General features: G+C 39.6%; 1 protein-coding gene across 1 annotated transcript in view; it reads left to right on the plus strand.

The window, feature by feature from the left end:
• The first annotated feature begins 498 nt into the window (after nucleotides 1–498).
• The window catches only part of DOCK5 (dedicator of cytokinesis 5), a 62,161-nt gene continuing 49,105 nt past the window's right edge, over nucleotides 499–13,554 (plus strand). Inside the window, exons 1-5 of the mRNA XM_010283191.1 lie at nucleotides 499–577; nucleotides 7,511–7,551; nucleotides 8,573–8,628; nucleotides 9,478–9,574; nucleotides 13,367–13,515. Of these exons, the coding sequence (XP_010281493.1) occupies nucleotides 568–577; nucleotides 7,511–7,551; nucleotides 8,573–8,628; nucleotides 9,478–9,574; nucleotides 13,367–13,515 (353 nt within the window). The 5' untranslated portion in view covers nucleotides 499–567. The remainder of the gene's footprint in view (nucleotides 578–7,510; nucleotides 7,552–8,572; nucleotides 8,629–9,477; nucleotides 9,575–13,366; nucleotides 13,516–13,554) is intronic.

Here is a 13,554-nt window from a genome sequence, read left to right on the forward strand (position 1 = left end):
AATAGTCTGAGGGGTTTAGTATAGAATAGTGGCATTTTGTCTTATGACATCCAATTTGTGGTGTTTTGCCAGTGCTTGTGAGCGCTACATTGTGGTTGGTCCTGGGAAATGCTAATAAAAAATTACAATTGCATAATTGATCCATAACCTCTGGCTGAGGTAGCAGTAACCTTTGCTGGGCATGTTGTCAGTGGGAGTGGGAAGATGCAGCTTCTTCATATAGTCACAGATCTGTATTCTTAAAGGTAAAAGACAAACTTTTTGGCTCTTAAGAATAATGTTTTTTATCCTTGCAGGAAATGATGATACAATCTGGAAGTAGATATGCTACATACTTTTCCGGTGTATTATATACACGGCATAGCTTAGTAACTTTATAGTGCTTTTTCAAAATCATATTCTGCCTTTGGCAGGTGCCATGATACCAGATTTCAAAATCTAATTGCCTCACATTGTGTTTTTCATCTCTTTCTCCCCGCCTTCCCCTTTTTAGCAATCTACAATTACGATGCTGTTCAAGATGTGGAGCTCTCCTTGCAAGTTGGCGATACTGTTCACATTTTGGAGATGTATGAAGGTAGGTTGCAGATCACTTCCAAGTACTTTGTAGTGGTTTTTGAAAGTAAATGTAAAAAAATCAAGTTTTTTTTTTTTTAAATAATACAAACTTCAGATCTAGATTTGAAACTTCTGATATGCCCAAAAGCACAAAGCTTGCTATGTAGTGTTTGCTGTATGCACTTTACTTTTAAAATGGTGTTAAAAATGCATAAAGTACAGAAGTGGCAATCATGTCTATGCTGTTCCTGGCAGAGGTTTGTCAAGGTAAGATTTCACTAGTATCTCAAGGCAGCACTGCAAGAGAAAGAAACACTTCTGGCTGCTCATTCCCGTTTTCATACCACACCTGTTTACCTTGGCTCCTCCTTCTCCCAGGCCAAGTGCTTGTATAGTCATGTGATGAACTGATCCAGCTGGAAAATAATAATAACTTTTCTAAAAGTAGCTTTTAACCTGAATTAGTTCTTTGATCTGAGACAACAGAGGCAGTGGATGAAAGAAAAGGAGAGGGCAGGTCTAATTGTTTCAAAAGTAATGTTGGTTGAAGCCGTAATATCACGAACTGCCATTATATGTTTTAAGAAGTCTCCAGTTACGGAGCTTCCATGCCCTTTTTAGGCTGTTTCTCCCAGTACTTTACTGAGAAATTTTTCATAATACATACCTTAATGTAAAAACATCTTGCAGAACGGAAAACAAAATTCCGATTTTAAACAACATGAAAATTACACTTGTGTGTTTCATATCTACTTACTAAACTAGACTGTTTAATGAAGATTTCAATGTTAGGAGTGGAACACAGCCATTTAATTATTTTAGAGAATGTGCTAGTCACTACTTCAGATACTCTTTCCAAAATATAAATTCAATCATTTTTACAAGCGGCATCAGTTTGAAAAAGACTCAGCGTGCAAAAACTCTTTAGTGCCTCTGCTGGGAACAGCAAGCTGCTTGTTTAGCAATTTGTTCTTGGCCAATTGTTCTCTTTCCTCTTCTCTTTGACCTTGACACTGGAAACAGCCAGCCAGTTCCTACATGTCAAAGCAGATTATGTTGCTGATGTGTGTTTTTACACTGATGTGTGTGATAGTGGCGAGTGTGTTTGGCAGGGGGTGTAAGAGTGGGGAGAAAGGGAAAAAAAATCTGTATGTAACAGTACTAACTTACGAACTGGTTTTGCAAATAGACACAAGGGAGAGGGAGTGTCAGGGATAAAAATTGCCCTCATGAAGAGCATGCATCTTGTACTTCCCAAAATGTTGTGGTATTTCTTTCTTTCTTTCTTTTTTTTCTCTTTTTTTTTAATCAACATCATTGTTTAATCCTACTACTTGGTCTGTACTCAGCTGTTTAACAGAGAAACAGTCAGGAATAGGAAATGAATACCCAAATGGCATCCATTTTTGTTTTTTTTTTTTACCTGAAATGTCCCAGTTTGGAACTTCAGCCTGAGAAGATTGATTGTAAATTGTTTGGGAAAGTGAATGTATTTTGGTTATTTTCATATGCTGAGCCATCAGTGTGGCATCCCAATTTGTGACTGTGGTACCTAGGAATTGCTGCAGTACAACTAAATACTTTTCCTGAAAAGACCAGCCAAAAATTCAGGCCAGACATTTGTAAACCTAAAGGAAAAGATGCAGATTGTCTCTGAGATGGTAAGTCTGCTGTGGATCTGGTCTTATTTCCCATAAATTCATCTTTAAAACTCCAAATTCTGATATTCTGTCTGCTTGGGAAGAAGTTCTCAGGTCTTATTGTATCTATTTTTCTTTCTCTTGGGATGTCAGCTTTCAGCTTTGTTTCCAGATACCTGTGGGTTGTGTTTTTGAGAATTAGTGTTCTCACAAGAAGCTTTTTCTGTTTCTTCTCATGCTAATGATGTATACTTCCAAATACAACTCCAGTCTGATAAAAGTGGGGCTTTGTTCCAATAATCACTGTTCTTATCTGGATACACAAGTCTCAGTTTAGAAGAAGGTTCCATTTAACCAGGGCATTGGCTTTGCAGGAAGAAAGGCTCAGACATGCCTTGTGACGTCCTTTTTTCAGTCGGTGTAAGTTATCCCTGCAGCTCCGGCTGAGGGCGTTCCTTAGGCTATCGGTAACATTCTTCAGGGAATTAAGAGGGAGTTTTTCAGGATTGTCCAGGGACACTCATGCAATGGTAATAGCCACTTGGAAAATCTTGCTCCTTACTATTGTTCCCTACCTCAGGCTGCACAGGAGCATCTTTTGTGAGTTGCCAGAAGGTTCTCAGGGCTGTTGCACCACATTTCACTTCCCGCTCTGCCAGTCACCTAGAACATGCCTCCTTTTTCCTCCTGGTCGAAGTCAGCAGGTATTCATTCCTCAGCCCTGGTCAGTGGAGGCTCTCTGTGTAATCAAACAGCCCTCACTTGAAAGCTCTTTGTGTTCTGCAGCTGGGGTTTTGGCTGGCTCCACTCTGTCTGTAAGAATTGAAGTGCAGTTTGTTCCTTGACAGCAAGGTTGAAGCTTGTGCTGGGTTTTGGCGTTAACAATAAATGTTATCTGACTCTCAACTGTCTGAACAGTTGAGAGACATAACACTGATAGAGCTAAGCTACTGGGGGAGGTGTGTGAGAAGCAGAGACCTATGAAGTGAATTAAAGTGCAAGCCAGAAGGTGTGGATGCAGTTTGGTGCAGGCCTCTGTGCTCTGCCAACTTCTTAATGTTATGTGGCTTTGCCACAGGCCATAGTGTCTCGCAGACTCTTTCAGGTGGAGTGCCTGCAGTCAGGTGCTGCTGTTGTGCTGCCTAATGGTCTCGCAATGAAAGAAAGCACCTTTAAATTGCAAAATCCTTGCTCATTTATGCTAGCGCATGCTGTCAGGAGTTAGAGACCTGTTGCAAAGGCTGGAAGTCCTTGGAAAGTTGGCCAAATTTGGGGTGAGGCTCTGGTGTTGCATTTCTGTTAGTAGAGCTTTCTTTTCCCATGCTCTAAACAGGTGCTTTGCCTAATGTTCTGTAAGTCCCAGTTACAACTACAGAGTTTGGCTTGGATTGTTGAGTGAGCAAAAGAAGATGAGGGAGTGATAACGTGTCGGATTGTCCATATTGCTGGAGGGCAGCTTGCCTATGTCAAGGATTCATCGAAGGGTGATCATCCCTGTAAATGGTAGCTTCAACCTGGACAAAGTACACAACATTGCAGTGAAGGTTGTCAGAGCTGAAGCCACAGACTGAGCAGTTTAAAGTAGGGCTTTCAAATATTTCTAGTACAAGCTATAATGCCCTGCTGTCCAATGCAGCTTGAATCCGTATAGGAACAACCCAAGAGCTTTCTGCTATTGGGTTGAATAATGCCATAGTCTGACTGTGCAGCATTCCCTTCACTCTGGGAAAATGAAGATTGTGGCACACTGCATCTTTGTCAATCTGCCGTTAGGTGCAGTTGTAAGTGGGGTTTGCACTGTAGGTAGAGTTTAAATTTGCACATTCAGTGTTCTACTTTGAGACTGATTTTAAATAATTTTTGAGATTTCTTGGTTGGGCTTCAAGCATGCTTTGGAACGTCATCGTGTATTTATTATATATGAAGATTTGGAGGATACCCGTTTTCTTAGACTTACCTTCCCTTTAAAACAAATACTTTTATACCCTCTGCAGAGCATGGTTTTGTTAGTTTGCGTGTCTTAGTCATGATACGCTGTTGTAAATTGCAAAGCAAGGTATTTTATTTTTCCCCCCTTTCTCTGGCTGGCTGCTTGCAGAAGGGCATGAGGTCTTTATACAAAATTACTTTTTCCACTTGATAATAAGGTAAGTCGTGTGTGCTTATCCTGTTGTTTGCCAAATATTGTCAAGACTGGGCATATGCTGCAAAATCCAAGAAAAGAAGGAAACTTGCTGCGTCCAATACTTTGAAGGCTGTTTCAGAGCAAGGTTTACTTTCTGGGAATCTGTCCTTGAATAGTGAGCTGGGGAGGATACATTTCTGCTAGGGGAATCTTTTCTAATCTGCAGTATATATTATTATTTCATGCAAGCTGTGGGAAATAGCCAAATTGTAGACAGAAGGAATGTGTGCTTGCATACCGTGATTCTGATCGGTTTCTTCTCCTGACGAAAATAAGTTTGCATTGAATTTGTTCCTAGTTTCAGTCTTTTATCTTTCCTCTGACTGCTCTAGGTAAATGAAGCAATCCCTTGTTTTATTTCAGTGTAGTGCAGTGGTGTATGTTGTGGTACTGAGAGACAGTACACTACAGTGGAAGAGGTGCAAAGACCTTGTGGTTAAGCACGTGACCTGGGATTGCATCACTACGTATAACTTTTCATTGTCTAAACTATTGTAATTTGAGTAATTTTTCTTAGATTTTCTGGTCTTTTACATACTGCATAAAATCTATTTAATGAAAGGTAAAGTTGAGGACCTGTGTTCCATTAAAAAAAGAAAAACCAAACCCAAACTTCATGACATTTCTTTGCAAGATTCAGTCTGCTATCCTTGCATTCTTAATCATACTTCAGTTTGAAAGAGTTTCGTAGTAGCTGAAATTTGCCATGTCATCTTCAACTGAAAAGCCTTTTTTCATTTAGCACGTCTCTGCTTGGGGAAGATACTCAAGAGAAGCACTTAAGTAGTCTATCATTCCTCTGAAGCTTTAGGTAGATTTTGTTTGTTTGTTTGTTTTAAAGGAAATCAAGTAATCAATTGACCACTGCCAAAAGCTTTAGTTCCTTTTAAAATGATGGATAAGATTATTGAAAATTGGATCAGAATTCTGAAAAAAATTGCGTGAGATGCTTGCTGAAATAGTTTTGCATAATAATACAGAACATGCTTTTATGCAATGATTGCAAAATATTTTACAGGAATATGGTTAATGCCAAGAGGCCATTTTAAATATGAGGAAGCTGTGGTATAGAAGGGCTGAGAGACTGTGTCAAATGGAATTGAAATCACTGGGAAAATATTCTTGTTAAATTCCATGAGCTTTGTGTCACACCGTAAATAACTTGTACTTGACCATCCAATTAATTACAACTTGGATAAAAATAGAACCTAAATCTTCTCATCCCTAATCCAGTACCTTATCTATTGGTCCATGACCAATGTATAATCTTATCTTCATCCTGTGGAAGGAATGGAATTTCTTCTTTCCTCCTAACTTACTAATGGAATATTGGGGTTTTTATGGGATGAAGCTGATTCACCTTCTCATTGCTAGGGAGAGGGCACAAAGCTGTGCTTAAAAAAAACCCCAACCAAATACCCCTCCAAAACTCCCAACAAAAAAAAAAAAAAACACCCTAAGCTCTAATTTATGCTCGAGTGGTCTCAGATCCATGGTTCTTCATGGAACCTTCTTTGCTAAATACATAAATATATTGGGCGGAAAAAGAAAAAGGAAAAAAAACCCCAACCCCAAAACACGACCCTCCCCTCCTCTCTTCTTTGCCTGATTATTCCCTTAAATCCCTTTGCCGACTTGATGCTGCTCCCTCTGCCAGTCAGCTGAACATAATCGTCTTGGATCAGTGAAGTTGTCTGTCTTGAGAGCTTGGAACATCATTCATGCATTATAGCCCATAATCTATACCCTTCATGTTTGCTAAGTGGTAGGGCCAGAGTTTTCAGTTCCAATGCAAGTAGGACCTTAGGAGAAAGGTCAAAAAATGATGCTATAGGAGCATGGTTAATTGAGAGTTGGGGTCGCAGAGGGTGTTGGCATTTGGAATGATGCTTTTAGTGGCTAAGAGTCAGTGAGAAAGTGCAAGTTTGCATCCTGTCCCAGAACAATACAAGGGACATTATGTCTGCACATCAGCATTTGAAATGGAGCAAATTCTTCTTCTTAAATGTTTAGTTTGTTATTTCCCGTTACAGTAACTCAGGAGGACTGAAGGGGATGGAAACTGTTGCTTATGGCAAGGAACAAGCACCCAGTGGAAAGGGTGCTTGATCATGTACAGCTCCTACATAGCCCAGACAAATGACAAAGGGGAGGGTGGAGAGAAAAAACCCCTTTGTCTCGCACAGTTTGGAGGTGGTGGAAGAAGAGTGGGAGTGACTTGCCCACAGCTATACTTCTCTCCTGTGTGCTCATTAAGCAAGGCTTAAGGACATAAGAAATACAGTCATTTTTTCATACTACTTGCATTTCGGTGACCTTGAAATCAAAATACTGGTCAAACCCTAGGTGCTGAAGAGAGAAGAAACCTACATCTGAAAGTGGCATATGCTTCTGAGTCTTGGGGATCATAGTTACTACTTCGTGTCTTATCTTGACAAGATCTCATAAAGTATAATAGTGAGAAACAATATTTGTACCAGGGCAAGCAGTTCAGGATTGGGGTTCTTTTTTTTGCCTTATCTAATAAAAAATTCTCTTTCAGCCTTCCCTTGAAGGAAGGCTTTAGACTGAGTTACAGAAGAAGATAAATGTGGAACTCAAGCACAATCTGTAAGATGATTTGGATGAAAATGCACTTCATAGGAAAGAAAATTTTAAAGGGGTGGGATGGAATTGGACTTGGGGCACTTGAATGTATTTCTCTTTGTCAGATCTGTGCTCTGTGACCTTGGGCTGGTAGTTCTGTGTGCATGCCTGTGTCTCTCTGCCTCATCTTTCATATGGTCATAGCAGTAGTTCCGTGCTGTGTATATATCTTGTAAGCTTTATGGAACAAGGATTGTCACTTTCAGAATGTATAGTACGGATTCCATTGAGCCCTATCAGTACAACCCAGATGGATCTGCAGAGTTGAAGTGAGGGTGTCAGTTCACGGTGGGAAGAGACACCCTTCTGCCCTACTTGTAGGAGCCAAGCCTTCTAAATACAGAGCAGAGGTGTCTTCACAATAGTAGATCTCAAATGAGCAAGATAAACAGATTTATGTAGTAGACACATGGTGCGAATGGCAATGTGTCTTTAATTGCTGTAGATAGGAAATAAATATATTTTTGTTTCCCTTTGACAGGCTGGTACCGAGGATACACCCTCCGAAATAAATCTAAGAAGGTATGATCTCACTTTTCAGTAACTCTTAATTTTTATTTCACACCTTGCCAGACCACATCCGGTGCTGTAATCTGCTATGCTTCTGCTGTATTTCTTGTCTTAATATTGTGCAGGTCTCCTGATCACTATGTCCTTTTCCTTAGCGATAGAAATAAATGCCCTTGAGCTAAACATTTCAGAACCATTAACTGGGTACACCTCTGTTGTAAGCGTGCGTAATGTAGTAAAGTAGCAAAATTGACTGTTGCCTATCTGCATACACTAGCTTATTGCTTTATTGTTATGGTCTTGGACCTGTACACATCCGGCATTAGTTATATGTAATGGTGAGATTAGAGTTTTGATTTGACTTGGAAAATATTCCAAAAATTATGCATGCATGGATCTCAGACAAACTTCTTGAGGTTTGTGAAACCAGTCTGAAAACCGCATGGAAATCTGGTTTCCCATAGGAATCCTGGCACCTCTCATGTGGTAACATCCTTCAGCATCTCCATTTTTCAGGCATAAAGGGGAATGAAAAGAAAATAGAAAAGGATTGCAGCACTCCTAGGAGGTTTCCCTTAAATAAAGGAAACTTGGGACTGGTGAATTTCTACAAATCCTGTCATATGTGGTGAGCTTTTCTAGAGAACCACAGGTCCAGGGCAACTTGACAAATGACTCCAAGAATATTTTGTAGCAAGGAAAAATGAGTATGACTGATAGTTTGCAAGAGTTTACAACATTTCGTACAGGAAGATGAATGTCATTACAGTGAAGTAAAGAATTGACTTCTCTGAGGTGCTAAATCAAATATAGTGCTCAAGCATGCAACCTGATGCTCCTGATTGTCTTTTTCCCTGTGATACTGGGACTGCTGGACCTAACATGTTTTTGTTATAGGTAAACAGTAAACGTCAGTCACAGTTACTGTTCTGCTGATCGTGCTCTTACTCCTTTCCCCTGCTTTCTGTTGAATGCATTTTTGTCATGTCATATGCTATCGTGTGATTTATTTTATTTCTATGTTTATTTTTAGGGCATTTTCCCAGAAACATACATCCACTTAAAAGAGGCAATTGTGAAGGACCGAGGGTAGGTTGGCGCTTCTTGAGATATACTTTTGGTAGCAAAACTAATGGAATGTTGTTTCATTTAAAAACAAACAAAAAAATGACTTAAATAGTGATGGTTGTAATGAACGCTACTGGTCTGCGTGTGCAGCAGGGCATACTGCCTGTGCTAGACTTCTAGAGCTGCACAACTGTGTGTTTTCAGAGCATTGTACATACCAAAACAGTTGTAGGCATAGGTGCAGGAGAATACTATTTGCAAAAATGAGAAAGCTCTGCTAGACAAGTTAGTAGTGAGGCAGGTCAATCAAGCTACATTTAGCTCCTCTGGGGACTCCTGCAAGTCAAAACACACTCCTGCTCGCAGCCAAGTAGCCAGCAGGAGTGTGGATTCCTTCCTGTCTTGGAAAACACTTAAGGAAATGACTCCTCATTTGATTCTTAGAGCTGATTCTGTGATCATTATAGTGAGAGGAAAACAGCAGTTGCAAAGGCAAAAGACTTCCGAAGAGACTTTTTTTTTTTTCCTTTTAAATAAGTGTAGCCAAGTTACCGTTGCAAGTGGTGATTCTTCCAAACTTAATTTCTGTCTATGTAGCACGTTTCTGTTCTGGAATGGATCTGTTGAGAAGAGCAAGACTGAAAGAAACTTGAAACGTGTTTGCATTAAAAATGGATAATGAATGTGCATGTATGTGTTGGAGAATCCTTGAACAACTTAAATATCTTGGCATTGTGTGTGAGTGAATTGTGTGACTATCAAGCCCTCTGAAATTTCCATTTACATGTTTAACAAAAAAGGATGTTTTACTACTAAGTTTTAATCTGGAGTGTAACACCTTTTTTCTATTTTCTCCTTTGTTCTCGTAAGACAACATGAAACAGTAATTCCAAGTGAATTGCCCCTTGGACAAGAACTCACTTCTACCCTGAGGGAGTGGGCAGTTATCTGGCACAAGTTATATGTGGTAAGCTTTCTTCAGTGGTTGGTATTTTATTACACAACCTCAGATGAAATGAGACTGGGTCATTGCAGGGCACTTCAAGACTTTGAATAGAATGTTATGCAGAACTGTAAAACTATGATTATTGTAACATTGATCTTGAGAGGCTAAAAATGTTCTGCTTGCCACTGAACGGGATGTGTGATCACAGACAGAACTGTGGTTTAGTCCGTGCTACAGCTTTGCTGTACTTGAATAGTTGTGTGATGACACAGCGCTGATGAAGCATTGACTGGCACAAGTCACACTTAGCATCATGTCAGTTGGTTGGGGCTGTGTGTGTGAGTCACAGTTCATTAGTAAAATAAGGGTTTATGCTTTGCCTGTTGTGCGTCTGTCCTGTAAGAGGGTGAGATATCTCAGTTGTGCAAGAAAGTTGTGCGAGAAAACATGATGATGTTGTAACAGAACCTTCAGCAGGTGTGAAGCCCGTTTTTCTAGAAGTATTGTAGGGAGTTAGTGCAGTGGTTGATCCTCACCCCAGAGTGCCTACAGCTCAAACAGGCAAGACAGACAAAGGATGGGAAGAGAATTAGGGCCATGTGTGGTGGGGGAAGATTTGAATTGTCAGAAGTCACATAATGTATTTAGTTCTTAGTAGGGCAGGGAGAGACCTCTCATCTACTAAATCCGTTTAGTAACCTGACCATATGATAGTCACCTCCAAGGAGTCAGAAGCCAAGGTAATGCATGGATTTGGTAGTTTTGCTGAGGTAGGTGCATTCCTGCTCAGAGAAACACAACTGGATTTCACAATGAATTGCCTTCTTTTGAAGGTGATTATTAAGGCACATTAAAGAGAGTCAAACCTGATTTTTGTTCAGCTAGTAGCGAGTTCAGCCTTTGTAGTATGTGCACTGAGGCTTTAATTAAGATGAGAGAATGGTTTTAAATTAGCTGTAACCATTCAGTTTACCCAGAGCAAGCTTTCCTAGTGAAAATTTCACTAGGCCACAAGTACATTTTATTTGTGCGCCATGAAACCAGAAGAATTTGTTCCACCCTCTTAATTTAATGAGAAGTCGTATGTGACGTTATTACTGTGAAAAGAGAGTTTTGTTCCTTTTTTTTTTTTTCTGAATAGGATCCTAGCCTCAGAATCTATTTTTCTTAAGAACAAAAATCTTTCATGTTCCTATGCTTAACCAATATAAGTCTTAAAATAGTTGTGGAAAACGTTGTGGTTTGAAATGGATTTGAGTTTATTTTATTTTCCTCTGCAGTACGTATGAAAATAAAAAAAAAAAGCTAAAGGAGGAAGGAGGTATTTGAGGAGAAAAAGGAAGCACAGGGGATTTTTTTTTTTTTGGCAGCATTTCATTTCACTTCTTTAATTTCTGTGGTTTTCAGCAAGCATTGCACCAGTGGGTATATCTCCACTTCAAAATAAATATAAAAATGGATGAGAGTTTTTCACCTCGTTTAGTTAATAGGAGTTAGCTAATGTAAACAGTTGTAGAGATAACTCAGCTTTAGCTAACTGTCAAATTGAGATCTGCTCTGTATTTCCCTGAAAGCTAACACAAGTTGCCTTCTCTTTGCAAGTATTTTAATGCAAGTTAAAACCACACATTTTTCTTTGTTTACTAAATATGTCTTTAATATCTTCCCTTTAAGAACTAAAAGTCTCATCTAGCCTCCATCAGCCCCTTCGCATTAGCCTGAATCAAAAGGAAGATGGCTATTTATAACTCCCTTTAGATTTGTGTTCTCAGGGGGCAAACTGTGAATAGTTTATATCATTCATGTTCTTTGCAGAGACCAGAATGGGGAAATAATTTAAATGAGTATCTCTTTTTTGCTGTGTGGGAGCAGTTGGGGTTCATAGTTAAACATTAACGGCTTTGATACAGAGAACTGACGCTAGTCAGCTGCTGCCTGAATGTACCAGCAATATGCTGTTGGCCAATTCCCACTAGCTGTTGGGTGAGCTGTCAGAAACCTCTTGACAGTCATTTTGGAGCTGCATAACCATAAACTTTGTCCCGGTAGATTAAAGTTTAATGTCCTTCGATTTGTGGCACTTCCGTCTGAAAATGAGCTGCGCTTCACATTCAGTGCAAGTCAGAATCATCCTAGGAACTGGCTGACTATGCAGTGGTAAAGAGAGGATGAGGCCTGGCTTCCCTTTTGGACGGTATAAATGGTATAGCTGATACTTCTAGAGGCTTAATTACTTAAGCACATATTGCTACAAATATGGTAGGTTACCACATAGTTACCCACTTTTTAATTATAGCATCAGCCTTGGAGCCTGAAACTATGGGCAAGAAGTGTATAGGTGTGTGACTAATTTTATTAGGGTGGAACGAGTAAATAGCATGAGAAATAGTTTCATTAATTAAAGATGATAACAGTAGAAATGGCAAGAAACTTCACAAAGCAGGTTTTGATGTCCTGTTCAGTCAGTGCTTGATAATAACAGATGCTGCATTTGTAGCAAAAGATGAAAATGCAATGACTGCAGCAAACTCAAGCAAGTACCTGGGTAGATTGGGGATGTGGTGTCTGGGAATCCAGATGTGATATTTTTATTGCATTTTTATACAACCTCTGGCACGGTAGGTTCTGAGCAATTACTGCTGGTGTAGTACTTAAAAGCATGGAATGAGTCAAGACTACAATTGTGTTAAGCTCTGTACAAATGTAAACAAAAATGGGTGCTCTGAAGGGCAGGTAATCTTCAGCCTTATTTGCTGATAGACACCAACCAGAGAGGTTATTGTGTTTCCACAGAGCTACTCCAATTTCCATGAAACTATTGACTGGAGGTCACACATGGACATGACAATCCATGTGAGTTACCAGTGGGTAGAATATGAACCTTGAAATACAATATGCATACTGGCAGGGAAGCAGTGTATCCCAGATATCGCTGCATTTTGTTGCTATTCTTTTTTTTTTTTTTTTTTAAAATATAATGGATTTTGAGTATATGATAGGACAGGATAAGAGAGCAGGCAGCTGTGAAAATGAGTCCATGGATTCAATTTGCTTAGTGTTCTGGCTTTAAAGCGTAGTTGCTAACGCTGTAAACAGTGCTGAGGGCAGAGATTCCAATTAACGATGTTACTGTTGTGTTGTGGTGACAAGAGGCCTTTTTTATACACAACAAAGAGGCTGAAAAGTTCTTTAGGCTGGTGGAAGCTATAGGAAGAACAGACATGAGACAAAGCCTATGTGGGCTTCAGTGTTGGTCATCTGTCATTATTATTTATGTTTTGGTATCACCTTTAGATTTTGAAATAGTAAAGTGTTCGCCTCAGAGTCTTATGATCTAAATAGGCAAAACAAATGGGAAACATGCATTAAAAAAATAACTTGCCCAATGTCACACATTCTGAGAGTGGCAGAGGTAAGGAGAACGAGCCTTTGTATACTAAGTTGGCATTCCTACGTCAATCTGCTGGAACATAGTTGCGATCATTTAACATCTGTCTGTCCTGTATATAAAAAGCATCCGTGCTGGAAAACAGCAGAAGTCTATTTTTTTGTCTGTGGGGTTTTTCTGAAATAATGTTCTGAGGAAATGGTGAAGACCCCGCATCTTGAGACAGTTAAACCTTGGCAGTGCAAAGTACTGGAGGATTTGTTCCATGGGTCTAATCTTGTAGTGTCATGTGGTGCCAATTTCTCAAATATATTTTGTTAAATACAACTTGTATGGTAGATTCAGTTGAGTACCTTTCAGAAAGCTTACTGAACTCATCATTTTCAGGTTATCACTAGCTTAGAACTGTCCCTTTTGTCCTGTAGGATAACAAGACCACACAGTTTCGGCATGTCCAACAGATGACTTACAGCCTGATAGAATGGCGGTCACAGATACTGTCTGGGACCCTTCCCAAAGATGAGCTAGCTGAGCTCAAGAAGAAGGTCACTGCTAAGATTGACTATGGCAACAGGTAAACTCCAAACTATGTCTTGAAGGCAGGGGAGAATCC

Source organism: Phaethon lepturus, unplaced genomic scaffold (assembly GCF_000687285.1).
Source record: "Phaethon lepturus isolate BGI_N335 unplaced genomic scaffold, ASM68728v1 scaffold6193, whole genome shotgun sequence".
Taxonomy (NCBI): Eukaryota; Metazoa; Chordata; class Aves; order Phaethontiformes; family Phaethontidae; genus Phaethon; species Phaethon lepturus.